The sequence below is a fragment of the Paroedura picta genome, chromosome 7 (assembly GCF_049243985.1).
Source record: "Paroedura picta isolate Pp20150507F chromosome 7, Ppicta_v3.0, whole genome shotgun sequence".
Classification (NCBI taxonomy): domain Eukaryota; kingdom Metazoa; phylum Chordata; class Lepidosauria; order Squamata; family Gekkonidae; genus Paroedura; species Paroedura picta.
In genome coordinates, this window is record NC_135375.1 from 293,332 (window position 1) to 309,744 (window position 16,413).

The 16,413-nt window shown below is 49.2% G+C and overlaps 1 protein-coding gene across 1 annotated transcript in view; it reads right to left on the bottom strand.

Moving 5' to 3' along the window:
* Positions 1-341: 341 nt before the first annotated feature.
* Positions 342-16,413, bottom strand: part of LOC143841700 (phosphatidylinositol 3-kinase catalytic subunit type 3) — a 51,616-nt gene continuing 35,544 nt past the window's right edge. Inside the window, exons 20-23 of the mRNA XM_077346379.1 lie at positions 14,892-14,976; positions 14,339-14,413; positions 1,881-2,049; positions 342-399 (exon numbers count right to left, since the gene is read on the bottom strand). Coding sequence (XP_077202494.1) covers positions 342-399; positions 1,881-2,049; positions 14,339-14,413; positions 14,892-14,976 — 387 coding nt within the window. The remainder of the gene's footprint in view (positions 400-1,880; positions 2,050-14,338; positions 14,414-14,891; positions 14,977-16,413) is intronic.

Genomic DNA, 16,413 nt, shown 5'->3' on the forward strand with positions numbered 1-16,413 from the left:
TATCCTATTATCACATGCTAAGGGGCCCTGTGAGCCTCTTATGGCGCAGAGTGGTAAGGCAGCGACATGCTATCTGAAGCTCTCACCATGAGGCTGGGAGTTCGATCCCAGCAGCCGGCTCAAGGTTGACTCAGCCTTCCATCCTTCCGAGGTCGGTAAAATGAGCACCCAGCTTGCTGCTCGGAGGTAAACGGTAATGACTGGGGAAGGCACTGGCAAACCACCCCATATTGAGTCTGCCATGAAAACGCTAGAGGGCGTCACCCCAAGGGTCAGACATGACCCGGTGCTTGCACAGGGAATACCTTTACCTTTTTAAGGGGCCCTGCAGTGCTGTATGGTTAGGGGGCCTCCACACTCTGATGGTTAGGGGTGTCTTCATACTTATGGGGCTGCGGACTGCAAGAACGAAAAAGGGCGATACGCACGCTCTGTTAGTGACAGTGTAAACAATGCTCACTGAACATGCGTGCAGGCCACAAGCCTTTGGTCAATCTTATACCAGCCTTTTTTTTTACCCTTGAGAAATCGCTGAGACATTCTTCAGGCTTCAAGAAACCCCAGCAGTGGCATGGCCATGTTGAATAAGGTTGGGAAACAGAGCTTTGGACATGCCCACCTAGAATCATAGAGTTGGAAGGGACATCCTGGGTCATCTAGTCCAACCCCCTGCACTACACAGGACACTCACATCCCAATCGCTCATCCACTGTCACCTGCCACCCCCTTGAGACTTCACAGAATCTCCGTCAGATGGCTATCCAGCCTCTGTTTCAAAATTTCCAAACCCACCACCTACCGAGGAAGCCTGTTCCCACTGAGGAACCACTCTAAATGTCAGGAACTTCTTCCGGATGTTTAGACGGAATTTCTTTTGAGTTAATTTCATCCCATTGGATCTGCTCTGCCCCTCTCGGGCAAGAGAGAACAACTCTGCTCCATCCTCTACACGGCAGCCTTTTAAATACTTGAAGATGGCGATCAGATCAGATGCTAAGTTCCTGATATGGCTCCGGGAAAAGGATGCGCCTCGTACAAAAAAAGAAAACAATTCCTTCTCCCAGCACGCCCAAGGTTAAGCAAGGAGGGATATTCAGAAACAACTCCTCGAAGCCTGGTCACACAAAAAGAATCATTACAGCTGCCAAGTCCCATTCAACTGAACGCAGATGATTGATCCTGTGAATGTCACCTGCACAGGTTAATCCCTTCCTGACGATTCTCCAGGGGGATGGGGAGGGACGGTGATCCCTGATTAATAACTCATCTTTGTTTTCCCATTCTGCTGAATCGCAGCTAATGCATTACCACCGACAGTTTATAAAAGACCGTTCTCTCTTTCTATCTGTCTCGGCCTTCGATAAGATGGAGGGCTTTGCCCGGCGACTCAGATATTGCTTTGTATCTTTCTGCCCACTAGACTTTTCCTTTTCTTCACTGGACTTTGTTCCAGAGAAGAGAGAAATGGGGTGTGTCCAGTGGAGATCTTCATTAACCAAAATGGCAGATATCAATGGAGATGAGTTGTTCCTTGCAGACCCCTTGAGCCGGCTGCTGGGATCGAACTCCCAGCCTCGTGGGCAGAGCTTTCAGACTGCATGCCTGCTGCCTTACCACTCTGCACCACAAGAGGCTCAATATAGTAATAAATGATAAATAGTGAATAGTGAATAATGAATTGTAAATAATAGTAAATAATAAATAATGATGATGGCTATGACGATAACAATAGCAACAACAGCAGCAGCAACAACAACAATAATAATAAAGGGAAGGCGAGAGGGAAGAGAACTTCCAGACCCGGGGCAACAGCCAGCCCGGAGGCCAGGGCCCAGCCTGCATTCTGGAGTCACCATCCAATGAGCCCCGTTGCTTCTTACCTGCGCAGGTGAAGGAAGGCCGTGTAGCACTGCTTCCGGAATGCCTGGTATTGCTCACTCTGCGTGCCGCCCATCCCTTCCACCATCTCCTTATTCAGCTTCATCGGCGGAGGGAGGGGCTTCGGATCCCGGCCCAAAATGTAGCCAAAATCGATGTGGAAAAGCTTCCCTGTGTTGGGGAGGGGTGGGGGAGGAATGCAAAGGTGCCACGGGTTAAATTGTTAGCTGGAGCAGGACCTCGATGGCTACTCTGGGCACAAACGTAGCCGTGGCCCTGATTCTCTCGTGCTCTCTGAGTATTTGGCCATGCCCCCCTGGCAGAAGAAGTGAGTTTGAGTCCAGGGGCAGTTTTAAGACCAACGCAGCCTTATTCGTGGCATGAGTGTTCATGCGCAGGCACACTTGGTCAGATATTGGTCAGGGAACGGAATATCCTCAACCATTGCCTATCGGTGGAGAGAGGGTGGAAGGGTTAATTGCCAGGGAGGGCTGGTTAGAATAAAGATGCAGAAGACATTAGGTGATAATAGATTAGCTTGGATGAAGGCAGCAGTCAAGATCTGCAAATTGCTGTAAATAAGCCTACAAAGACAAGAGTTAACGAACATCCATGAGAAGAAGTTTGGGGACAGATTCAGCACTGGGTACCAGCAGGAATTTGGCATACAGATGATAAAGGGATAAACAACAGATGTACAAACTGAGTTTGTGTTCAGTCCCCACCCCACCCCTACAACAAAGTGGGATAAGAAACCAATATCCCTGTTGAGCCCAGGAAGTTCCATTGACCTGAGCATTGTAAGAACTTGTAATTTAGCAATCATCTTATGGGGATACTGATCCATGGGGCCTTCTGTGTCTCCCACTGCCTAGCTCATGGTCAACATGGGGACACTTTAGTGGCGGGGGTACCTCTGAAGTACTGGGCAGGCGGAGACACAGAGGCAAGGCCCAGAACTGAAAAGGGAAGCTGAGAGTTCTGACCTTCTCCATACAAGGCAATGTCATATAAGGCTATGGTGGCCATGGTTACCCAACAGAGGGGGTCAAGGCTATCTAGGACTTGGGAACCCCTTGGAGTGGGCAGGTCCATTCCACCACAAGCACCATCTCCATTAATGTCCAGAATGTTGGTTTTCAAACTGTTTGTAAGGTTCACTGGCATTCCACACACACAACCCAAATCCAAACCCATGTGCCGACTTCAACGGCATCCAAACAGAATCGTGATGACTCTTGGAGAGCTGGGTTTTATCCCTCACTGCTCCCCGTGAGGCCTGCTGGATGACCTCAGGCCAGTCACAGTTCTCCAAGAGCTCCCTCAGCCCCACCTGCCTCACAAGGTGCCTGTTTTGGGGAGTGGAAGGGAAGGCTGGACATTGTCAGTAAATACCGTCCAGGGTGAGGGTGACTGCTGTGGTAGGGTATGAGGGGATGGGTGGGGGAGTTTCTTGTAGATTGCTTTTTGTAGATTGTTGTTCACCACCAATATTTGGTTATACGTACTGGGTTTTATGTGGATTTTTATGTTCTTATTGTAAACCACCATGAGCCAGCTGGCCCGGGAATGATGGTTGATCGATAAATAGAAGAAGAAGAAGAGTTGGTTGTTATATGCCGCTTTTCCCTACCCGAAGGAGGCTCAAAGCAGCTTACAGTCGCCTTCCCTTCCTCTCCCCACAACAGACACCCTGTGATGTGGGTGAGGCTGAGAGAGCCCTGATATTACTGAAGAAGAAGAAGAGTTGGTTCTTATATGCCGCTTTTCCCTACCCAAAGGAGGCTCAAAGCGGCTTCCAGTCGTCTTCCCATTCCTCTCCCCACAACAGACACCTGTGGGGTGGGTGAGGCTGAGAGAGCCCTGATATTCCTGCTCGGTCAGAACAGTTTTATCAGTGCCGTGGCGAGCCCAAGGTCACCCAGCTGGCTGCATGTGGAGGAGCGCAGATTCGAACCCAGCATGCCAGATTAGAAGTTCGCACTCCTAACCACTACACCAAACTGGCTCTCTAGATGGCTAGCTGGCTGGCTAGATGGATAGGTAGATGATAGATAGGTAGACAGATAGGTAAATAGGTAGGTAGGTAGACAAGACAGACAGATGGACATTGAGTGGAAAATCTACACACAGACTTCTCCCCTCTCAACCAATACCGTTCATCTCAGTCCATTTTGTACAACTGCACAATGAAAAGGAAAAGTGGCTTTTGAGTGGAGTTGGGGGGGGGGGGGAGTGAACAAGACCGAAGGATGAGGATAACAATTTCAGGGGTCGGAGTAAAACGCTGTCTGGGCACTTTCTTTGATGCTTCATTTTACAGAAGCAGAGCGGAAACCAAACTGCAGAGGCATAAATCCTTAGGACTGTAAATCCAAAGCCTGTTTAGCAGAAAGGGATTTACTTCTGAGTAAAGCTCTTTTAAAGTGGGCTGCTGGAACTCTATAAAATAAGCAGCGAGTGTGTAACCTGACCAATAATAGCTCCAGGGGTTGGTTGCCCTCCCAAACGTTCCATTCCTCCGGACTATTTCGTTTTCAAACGCAGAAGATTGGAATTGTGGAATTTTCTGTGTCTAGTCTAGTATGACCACTGCAAGCACCAAAGAACAGCAGGGTAAGCTGCTAATCTAGAGAGACCTCCAAAACTCACTTGGGGGCTTCCTGCAGTTCCACTGGGAAAAAAAGAAACACAAGATGTTCTTTTGGTTTGAGCCAACAAAGCTCTTCTTCCATTTTTTACTTTAAGAGGTGGTCTGGGGTGAGCAAGGCGAAGGAGAGGGGATGTGGCTCAGTTACAGAGCCTCTGCTTGGCAAGCGGAACGTCCCAGGTTCAATCCCTGGCATCTCCAGGTCAAAGGGTCAAGTGGTAGGTGATGTGAAGGACCTCAAACTGAGGCCCATGAGAGCATCTGCTACTAGGACAAGTCAGTGTTCACCTTGAAAGAATGGTCCAACTCAGAAGAAGACAACATTTAGATAGTACCAGCGCTCAGTGGTAGAACATCTACCTGCCTGGCATGCAGAAGGTCCCAGGTTCAGTCCTCAGCATCTCCAGTGAAAAGGACCAGGCAGTAAGTGATGTGAGAGATCTCTGGCTGTAGAGAGCCATGGACAGTCTGAGCAGACAAAGCTGACTTTGATGGACCAACGGTTCAATTCAGTAGAAGGAAACTACATTGAGAGAAAGGGCAGGTAGAACATCCACCTGCTTAGCAGGCAGATGGTCTTAGGAACAATCTCCTGGATCTCCACTAAAAAGGACCTTATGGCATATGATGTGAAAAATCTGAGAACCTGGAAAGTCACTCCCAGTCTGACTAGAAGATATAGACACAGATGGACTGGTGGTTTAGTTCAGTATAAGGCAGCTCTGTGTGTTCATATAAGGAACCTATTCCTTATATGTAGGTTAAACTCCAGTTTAACCTACAAGTATTAGATAGATTCATGGAAGATGTCTATCAACGGCTACTAGTCATGGTGATTAAAGGGAACCTCTGAAATCCAGAGCTATGGAGCAGCAACAGAGGAAGGCCTTGGCCTCTGTGCCCTGCTGTTGGTCCTCCGGAGGAACTGGCTGGCCATCGTGTGAGGCAGAAGGATGGAATAGATGAACCACTGGTCTGATCCAGCAGGGTTCTTCTGATGTTCTTATGTAGGCCTCAACCTCTATGTCCTGGTATTGGTCCTTCAGAAGAACTGGTGGGCCACTGTGTGAGACAAGAAGCTGGATGAGATAGACCACTCATTGGTCTGATATAGCAATTTTTATGTTTTAACAAAAGGCTCAACCTCAGTGCCAGAGGAACTCGTTGGCCACTGTGTGAGACAAGATGCTGGACTAGAGAGACCACTGGTCTCATCTAGCAATTTTTATATTTTTACGAAAATCTCAGCCTCTGTGCCCTGTTGTTGGACATCCAAAGGAAACAGAAGGCCTTTACGTAGGACATGATGGGGGACTAGATGAGCTATTATCTAGTTGGGTGGACAGAAGGGATTGGGTCAGTGTTTGACTCTTGTAGCCCATATCAGGCTAGATATCAGGGGGAAAAAATCACAGTCAGAGTAGTTCAGCAGTGGAATAGGCTGCCTAAGGAGGTGGTGAGCTCCCCCTCACTGGCAGTTTTCAAGCCAAGGTTGGATACACACTTTTCTTGGATGCTTTAGCATGCTTTGAGCTGATCCTGCGTTGAGCAGGGGGCTGGACTAGATGGCCTGTATGGCCCCTTCCAACTCTATGATTCTATTGGTCTGATCCAGCAGGGCTCTTCTTATGAAGGCCTCGGCCTCTATGCCCAGTTGTTGGCCATCCAGAGGAGCTGGTTGCTCACTATGTGAGACAGGATGCCGGACTGAATGGACCACTGGTATGACCCAGAAGTTCTTAGTAGACCTCAGGCTCTCTGCCCTGTTGTTGGTCCTTCAAAGGAACTGGTTGGCCACTGGGTGGGACAGGATGTTGGACTAGATGGACCACTGGTCTGATCCAGCAGAGCTCTTCTTAGGTTCTTCTCCTGCTGAGGGACCGATAGATACAGCCCAATTGCTGACTTCCAATAACACAACTATGCGATTTCTGTTTTCCCTCACGAGGGGCAGGGTTCGCTCTTCCGAAGCAAAGTAACCCTACTTATTGAATCAAGAGCATTACAAGGAGTTCCACCTTCCTGCTCCTCCATTTCCCTCCTGTCAGGGCGATGTCTAGAGATACATGTATTATTTTCTTAAACGACAACAGAAGAGCTCTTGTGGCTGTAATTACATTTCCTTCCAGCTCGGTACACGGGGAATAAGAGGTGTTAATTAATCTTAGCCGTATTTGCATACGGCGCCGGGAGGGTAGCCTTTCCTCTCGCGCAGCTCGCAAGCCGGCGGATCGACGGCGGTGGCTGGCACCGAAGGGCACGTATTCACAAAGGACCTCAGTCTTTACAAAAAAAGAAAATGATCTTGGCTGACGGAGCTAGAAAAATAACAGATTATGTTTAGCCGGGGGAGGGGGGGCTGCTATTGTGGCTGCCTTACTATAAAGTCCCACATAAGATTGTCAGGTGCACCTCAACCATCAATGGAGAAGGGGGTTACAGTTGAACCAGGCTGGGAAACGACTGGAAATTGGAGTATGGAGGCAGGGGAGGATAGAAACCTCAGTGGGGTATAATGACATAGAGCTCATCCTACAAAGCGGGGGTCGGCAACCCCCGGTCTGCGGCCCGGTACCGGGCTGCGAAGGCCTTGGAAATGGGCTGCCGGCAGCCACGCCTGCCTCTCCCCCCCCCCCCCGCAGCGAGAAGCTCACCAGGCTGCGAGAGAAGCGGCCGCCAAAGCAACCGCTTTGCTCGCGGCCCGGCTAGCTTCTTGCTGCAAGGGGGGGGGGGGAAGAGGCAGGCGCGGCCACCAGCACGCCGGCGGACACAAACGCGCATGCGCTTTAGTGCCCCCTGGTGGTGAAAATGTGCATGTGCGGCAGCTCTGCGCATGCACGTTTTCACCACCAGGGGCGCTAATGCGCATGTGCGGTGCCCGGGCTGCTGGCATTTCCCCACCCCCCCCGTGTCAGTCCTCAACCTTAAAATGGTTGGGGACCGCTTCTCCAACGCATCCATTTCTTCCAGGGGAACTGATCTCTGTAGTGTAGGGATGAGCTGTAATCCCAGAAGATGCCCCAAAACCCAACTGGAGGCTCCCACCTCTTGGCTCCCCTCCCCCTCCCAAATGCACAATCTGTAACTCTGTGATTCAATTTCAGTCAAGCCCTTCTCCTACCCCGAAAATTCGGCAGGTTTCTAAGGTGCTCCTGGCCGCGAATTGAGCATTTCCGCTTCGTACGGTTGTTGAGAGAGAAAAATGGAGGGAGGGCGGCTCATGTACACCCCCATCGCCCGAGAAGAAGCGGGATAAAAATGTGACAAACAGACAGCTGTCGAAAGGGAACTGGGCAGATTCATGTTGAACAAAATCTATCGAAGCTATCTTGGTTCAACTGATCCTCCATGTTTCTCCAAACACGCAAGGGGGGGGGCACCCGTGAATCCATGTCAGTTTCCCCATTAGAATTCAACCATTTCCGCCCCCTCTCCTTTCGCTCACTTTATCTCATTCACGCAAACACGCCGGGCCTCTTGTGGAAGAGCTATTTTTTACCGGCAGCATCCAGTCATCTGAGCCTGACAAATTTCAAATAAGAAGCAGTCCTCCTGTTTGCCAAGGAAGGGAGGCGGTGTGGGGGGGGGGGATAAGAGAGGGGGAAAATAAAACTTGAAACCCCCACAGCAGTTACATTGACAGGAACAAATCTCTCAAAGATATTTTGAACGACTTTCTTTCTGCCCCCAAAAACGTGTACTCGGAAGGCAGCTGAGACAGGCAGGGACTCCGGAAGAGGGATTTGGTTGTTGTTGTTGACCATGGAAGGTCAGGGCCTATGGGGGGAAGGGGCCTCAAACCAGAGAAGCCAACTGGCCATACTGGGAAGGGACAGAAACAAGGCCAAATGCTGTCCCCAGCCAAAGGATGGGCATCTTGGGATTTGTTGCCATTGGTTTCAGTGACTGAATGCTTGAGAATTAAATGCTAACAAAACAGATAACAGGGGAGGGAGGGGGGAGGAGAGAGAGACGGAGAGAGACAGAGGGAGGGAGGGAGGGAGGGAGGGAGGAGAGAGAGACAGAGAGAGACAGAGGGAGGGAGGGAAAGAGGAAGGAGAGAGAGACAGAGGGAGGGAGGAAGGAAGGGAGGGAGGGAGGGAGGGACGGAGGGAGGGAGGGAGGGAGGAAGGAAGGAAGGAAGGAAGGAAGGAAAAGAAAGATAGAAAGACAGAAAGAGGAAGGAAGGAAGGAAGGAAGGAAGGAAGGAAGGAAGGAAGGAAGGAAGGAAGGAAGGAAGGAAGGAAGGAAGGAAGGAAGGAAGGAAGGAAGGAAGGAAGGAAGGAAGGAAGGAAGGAAGGGTTTCCAAAGACAGCTTTAAAGCTAAAGAGATTAATTTACTTTTGTGGGCTACAACAGGCAAACACAAATTAGCACATGCCACAAGTGCAATTCTAATTGGCTCTCCAGGATTCAGCACCACAACAAGGAGAAACCACATCCTTTTCGGCCTAAAAGAAGGGCCGTGGCATGTAGCCCGACTCCCACCATTACAACCCCCTACATCTCCCAAGTATTTCCCAGTCTGGAGCAGGAAGCCCTGCAGGGGTGTTCAAACTGCGGCCCTCCGGATGTCCATGGCATTCGCTGGCAGGGGCTCGTGGGAATTGTAGTTCATGGACATCTGGAGGGCCGCAGTTTGACTACCCCTGCCCTAGGCTTCTGAAGGAGCAAAAGCTGCACTCTGCTGGGTGACGTGCTCATTCGTTGCCCTCGTCCGCGAGAGAAAATGACATTGCTCTCCAGACCCGAAGCTTCAAAATATTAATCCAGAAATGAAAGAGGGGGAATATCCCTGCTGGATACACGTCAAGGATTTCCATTCGGCGTGTGGCCTCCATTTCAAGACTCCCTCCCCGGCTTGAGGACCATGACCTTCCTTCGCGGAAACTCTGCCGGTGCCCTTCTGCTCTGCGTTGCCTTCCCCAGATGCCTATTTACACGGAAAGGAGTTTAAGAGAGGCCATCCGGTTTGCCTCCGAGCCATTTGTCCCTGTCAAATTAATCAACTGTTTCCTCTCCAAGAAAGCTGGCTCTTTGGAGCATTTCTTATTTCAGATTTGTCAGAATCAACAAAACCTGACAATGCCTGGGAAAAAAAAAATATTACAGTTCAAAATAAAGAAACACGGGAGAGAGAAACAATAAAAGGAGAGGTTTTTTTTTTTTAATATTCCACTTTTCACTTCCCCAAGGAGTCCCAAAGCAGTTCACAAACAGCTTTCCCTTCCTCTCCCCACAACAGACACCCTGGGAGGGAGGTGGTCCTGAGAAAGCTCAGAGAGAACTGCTCTGTGAAAAAGCTCTAGTAGAACTGTGAATAGGCCAAGGCCACCCAGTTGGCTGCATGCAGAGGATATGGGAGCTATTGTTACTCTCCTGAAGGCTTTTTTTTTTTAATTGCATTAATTGGGAAGTTTTTATTTTAAAAAAGATAGATTTGATTGGGTTAGCCTAAAGAAACAGGGTGTAAAGATAGCATCAGACTACAGACACATTAATCTGCAGAAGAGCAACTAGATTCGAATCCAGTTGCATTAGAGAGAGTGATGCTTAGTGCTTGGAGGGCAAGAGGGGGAGGGCTTCTGATCTGCTGGTGGACCTCCTGACAACCCCTGGGTTTGGGCCCCTGGATGAGAAACAGTGGAAAACTGGTTTTGATTCCCTGCTCCTCCTCCACAAGCAAACAGCTGGGTGACCTTGGGCCAGTCACAGTTCTCAAGAGCTGTCTCAGCCTCACCTCCCTCACAGGGTGTCTGTGGTGGGGAGAGGAAAGAGAAGGCGACTGTAAGCCGCTTTGAGACTCCGTCAGGGAGTAAAAAGCAGTGTACAAAAAAACAACTCTTCTTCTTCGTCTTCTCCCTCCTCCTGTTGCTCCTACCATGATTTTATTTATTTATTTTTAATTTCAGGCTGCGATTGCCACCCAGAGGCTGTAAGGTTGTATCCTCTTCCATCCCGAAATTTGGAATCCTGTTGATTCACACGAGGTTGCCTTAGATCAGCTAGAGAACCAGCTGGGTGTAGCAGTTATAGTAGGGCAACCTCTGATCCAGAGAGCCGAGTTTGATCCCCCACTCCTCCTCCACCTGCATCCAGCTGGGTGACCTTGGGCCAGTCCCAGTTCTCTCAGAACTCTCCCAGTCTCACCTCCCTCACAGGGTGTCTGCTGTGGGGAGAGGAAGGGAAGATGATCGCAAGCCACTTTGAGACTCCCTTCGGGCAGTGAAAAGAGGGGCATAAAAAAAAAGCACCTCTCCTTTTCATCCCAAGTACATCTGGACTGTCAAAAAGGAGAGGACAGCACTGCCATTCGTAGCAGGAATCTCTGGGCCCCAAGCCCATGCACAGAGGTTTTTTCTGGGTGTGCACGAAAGCCAGAGCCAACCACTTGCAAATTAGCTCATTCCTGGAACATTCTCATGCACAACAAGAAGGCTTAAATGTCAGAGGTCTGCTCCCTGTCTCTCTTCTTGAGATAGTAAACACGACACCTGTGCTCTTCCACGGAATCAAATGAAATGAGATTTCGGCCAGAATTATCACGGGCAGGCACTGCCCCCTGCAGGACTCCCTGGGAATTTCTAATGAAAAACCAGAATACAGTCAGGGGTCTCATGCCCATGAAGCTGCTGTATACAGAGTCAGACTCTTGGTCCGTCAAGGTCAGTACCGTCTACACCAGGGGTAGTCAAACTGCGGCCCTCCAGATGTCCGTGGACTACAATTCCCATGAGCCCCTGCCAGCACTTGCTGGCAGGGGCTCATGGGAATTGTAGTCCATGGACACCTGGAGGGCCTCAGTTTGACTACCCCTGGCTCCGTGCGTCCGTCCCATCACCTACTGCTCAAAATTTCGATCCACGAAGCGAATGGTTGCAAACGGGGATGTAACAGTTTCCACCTGAGATCCATAACCTGATGAACCCCAATGAGAGGCCCGCAGGATTTGACTCGCCACGTCATATATGGAAGACGACTAGTATTGCCGTTCTGCAGGGCCTCTAAGGCGGCCCTCTTCGGCCACGCCAATGGTTGAGGCCAGGATGATTTAACATTATATGGACCTCCCTCCTCGCCTCTCTGTTTATCTCCTCTCCTTTCTCTGCCGGCACCGATTACTACCTCTGCATGCCAGTCTTCAAGCAAAGGTTGGATACACACTTTTCTTGGATGCTTTAGGATGCTTTGGGCTGATCCTGCGTTGAGCAGGGGGTTGGACTAGATGGCCTGTATGGCCCCTTCCAACTCTATGATTCTATGATTCTATGCCAGATGGAGGATGGCCAGTGGAGGGGCTTTATTAGCTGCTGATAACGTAACTGTTAATTTGAGTGTTTTTAAGTGTTTTAGCTTTTTTCACAGTTTTATGGATTGTTTTGTCCCACTCTTGCGAACGACACTTCTTCAGATACCCACAAGGTGGCTGGATCTCCATTCTGCAGAACTAAATGTGGTGTCCCATGGAGAGAGATCAAGGTGGGTCACCGTGTTAGTCTTTCAGTAGCAGTAGAAAGAGCCCCTTGAAGACTGACACAACTTGTGGCAGGAGAGCAGCTTCTGTGAGTCACTGCTCACTGCTTCAGTAGAAAAGAGCCAGAGTCGAGGAGCACCTTCCAGACCTAACGTTAGTAGGCACATTGGGGACCCCTCCCACCCCCGCCCAATGAAGTTGTGTTGGCTACAAATTGACAGGGCTCTCTGCCACCACTGCCCCTGGGAGTCAGAAGCCAGTTGACCATTCCTACTGGGGCTGTAAAAAGGTAAAGGTATCCCCTGTGCAAGCACCGGGTCTTGTCTGACCCTTGGGGTGACGCCCTCTAGCGTTTTCATGGCAGACTCAATACGGGGTGGTTTGCCAGTGCCTTCCCCAGCCATTACCGTTTACCCCCCAGCAAGCTGGGTACTCATTTTACCGACCTTGGAAGGATGGAAGGCCGAGTCAACCTTGAGCCGGCTGCTGGGATCGAACTCCCAGCCTCATGGGCAGAGCTTTAAGACTGCATGTCTGCTGCCTTACCACGCTGCGCCACAAGAGGCTCTTACAGGGGCTGTAGGACCAGACAATAAAATGACAGGACTACAGATTGGGCCCCAAGGAGAGGTTCCGCAGACATTCCTATTACGCCGAGCTTCTTGCACTCGGGTAAAAGCGCTGCCACGCCTACGACAGATCCGTGGCATCCAAGCCTCTGTTTATAGGACAGCACCGAACTCAATTAAGTTCTGATTAATACCATCATTGAGAATGCCGAAAGAAAGAGAAACATCTCTTTGTTCGGGATCGGAGAGATTATGGCCAATATCAATCTAATTAACTAGCACTAATAAATGTTTTTAAACACGCTCTGTATTTGGAAGGCAGTCAAGAGCATAATAGCTACTAAATCTGTCGAAGGCCTAAAAAAAGGGGAGGGGGAAAGACACGCACCGCGTATAATTAACAGATTTTGAAAGTGCTTCGCGACAGTGGGGGCAGATAAGTTTGCCAAGCGCTCGTTAGCTCTATAATTTTGCAAAGGACACACTGAGGATTTTGGGAAATAACATGAGTGTCGAACTGTTGGTTTGTGGAGGTTTATTTCCCACTCCCAGCCTGGCCCTCCTCTTTTCTCATCTGCCAACTCCTTGGCTGTTTTTCTCAAAAGTCAAATGGGATTGCTCTTCCAGCGACTATCAGGTTGTCGCTACAAATGTCCGTCCGTGGGATTTGGCACATCGGGTGTGACCAGAGGTTCAACTTACGGCTTGCATGTTTCTACGGTATGCGTGCTTTTGGGGCTGTGCGGGACAGAGCTATTCATGGGTCGAGATCAGGGCCCTGACGGAGATGAAGCAGTTCCGCAGGGCCTGCAAAAGGGAGCTCTTCCGCCAGGCATTTCCGCCAGGCTGAGGCCAGACAGAACCAAGCACTATCAGCAAGGCGTCTGCCCTCCCTTCTCCCCTCCCCAGAATTCCACCCAGACTCCTGGACCTGTTGTATTATTACTGTTTAATGTTATACAGTTACTTCGTTAGTATCAGTTAATATTCTTAATGTTATAACTAGTTATATGTAATGTTTTCTGTATAGTTTCTTCAGTTCCATGTAAACCGCCCTGAGCCTTCGGGGAGGGCGGTATGTAAATGTGAAAAATAAATAAAATAAATTAAATGGCCAACACAAACAAAGCAGGGAGCATGTTTCAACGCCAGATCAAAAACTTTTCTTGGATGCTTAGGGCTGATCCTGCGTTGAGCAGGGGGTTGGACTAGATGGCCTCTATGGCCCCTTCCAACTCTATGATTCTGTGATTCTATGATTCTGTGATTCCATGTATCCCCCCGAGATGTTATATGTAAACTGCCCTGATCCATATGGAAGGGTGGTATAATAAAATCTAATAAAATGAATGAATGAATGAATGAATGAATGAATGAATGAATGAAGGAAGGAAGGAAGGAAGGAAGGAAGGAAGGAAGGAAGGAAGGAAGTCTGAGCATGTACACACAACACACACGCACCCCCCTCCAATTTGGGAGAATTTAAACCCATTGTATATATTTTTTAAACTTTTCACAATTTTTGTCAAACCCAGAAAGAAGCCCAAGTTTGAAAAAAAAAGTCTGTTTAGCACTGGCGTTGTCTCGCTCTACAGATTTAGAGCTCCACGCACGGAAGCCAGTTAGATATACGGATGCGTCATGAGAGTTATCTCACCATACGACAGGCAAGCCGTCTGATGAGGTCTCTGGTACGGGAAGAGCAAATGGCAAAGAAGGATTTTGGTGTCCCGCGCCACAAGATATGCTAGGAAGTGAAACCGTTACCTGTTTTGGTGAGCAAAAGGTTATCCAGATGCCGGTCCCCCACGCCGAGGATGTACGTGATCACACAATAGCCGGCTGGAATGAAATGCAGATTGTCAGCAGCAACAGAGATTGTGTCTCTAGGAAATCATCAGAAGTGACACAAGACGCCTGGATCTTATCTCCTGCCTTCAGCGACGTCTCCGGTTCCAGCTAGGCCCATGATGCACTCTGCAAATTGAACTTTGCAGGCTGGCTAATATTTTCTTGGTTGCATACCAGGGGTCCCTGTCGTGGTAGCCACTGACATGTTTTCTGGTACCCACCAGGTGGGACTTGGTCCCAGCAAAGATTCTGGAGATTTGATTTGAAATGTGGCATCAGATCAAAGTTAAACGGAGACCACGAACCGCCCCAAAAGACAAGCAAGTGGTTTCTATATCAAATCAAGCCTAAACTTTCTCTGGAAACGAAAAGGATTAAACAGAGGTGGTTGAAATTTGGTGACATGATGAGAAAACAAGCTGAAGGCCACAGTAAAAAGACGGAGACCCAGTCCTGAGCAGTCACTCACCGCAGCTCTTGACGTACGTGTCCATCACCTCTGCACTTATCCCATGGGGCCCTGTTTCACTCGGAGCGTGTTTCCGGAAGAAGTTCTGGGGGACAAAGAAAGAACATCAGGATGTGGCTGACCGCTTTTCCCTCCCCAAAGTCCCATGGAAAACTGCAGGGTTGGTTGATCAACCCAACTCTGCTAGCGTCCTTCGTGAAAGCCTGTTAAGATCTCCAAAGAGCAAAATACAAAAAAAAAATCCAACCCCAAAACCACCTTCTCTATAAGTACAACAAAATCAGAGTCCAGTAGTACCTTTAAGACCAACAAAGATTTATTCAAGTCTTCAAGCAAAGGTTGGATGCACACTTTTCTTGGATGCTTTAGGATGCTTAGGGCTGATCCTGCGTTGAGCAGGGGGTTGGACTAGATGGCCTGTCTGGCCCCTTCCAACTCTATGATTCTATGAACTTTTGAGTGCAAGCACTCTTCCTCAGACTAATTTTGTTGGGCTACTGCAGACCAACACAGCTACCCAGTTGAATCTTTCTCTGTAAGTATCAATCTTGCTCCTTAAAAAGCAGACAAGGCCAAATGCAGAAGCATGCCATTAACACAAAAAAAAATCTGGCAGTTAACGTTAAGCAAAACAACCATCAAGCAAATGACAACTTTTCTTTTTAGCGCGGACTCACTGCTTCGTTTCCAGATGATTGGTTTTTCCGAACCACCGCAGAAGGAAAGATTTAAAATCACTTTATGTCTTGGCACATTCAAGGGCTTCTCCTTTTTCCTTGAAAGAACCCTCCCCACCCACCCCCATCCCCCTTCTTGCAACGCAGAGTTATTGCATAATTACGAGTGTTAAATGCTTCAGGACCGTGCATTTCCTCTCTTTTTTTGCGTTTGGAGAAACAAAATGTAGATCGTATTAGCAATGCAAAGCGATTGCAGGGTGGGGGGGGGAATGACAACATGTGCAGCCTTATCACGAATTCCAACTGAGACCTGGCCTCGAAATATCACTGAGAAACACTCCAGAAAGAAGCCCCATCTATCATTTCAACAATACTGTAAATACGGTTAGTTTAAGATGGGCAGCCATGCTAGTCTGTCTGTAGCAGCAGATAAGGGGAAAAGTCCCATAGCATCTGAAAGACTGACAAAATTTGTGGCAGGGGAAGCGCTTCCGTGAATCACAAGTATCTGAAGAAAGCTCTTCTCCTGCCACAAATGTTGTTAGTCTTGAAGGCCTTGGCCTCTCTCTGCCCTGTTGTTGGCTCTCCAGAGGAACTGGTCAGCCACTGAGTGAGACAGGAGTCTGGTCTTGGCCTCCCTGGTCTGATCCAGCAGGGCTCTTATTATGTTCTTATCACACAAAGGCCTCGGCCTCTCTGCCCTGTTGCTAGTCCTCCTGAGGAACTGGCTGGCCCCTGTGTGAGACAGGAAGCTGGACTAGGTAGACCCCTGGTCTGATCCAGCAGGGCTCTCCTGATGTTCTTAGGAAGGCCTCGGCCTCTCTGCCCTGTTGCTGGTCCTC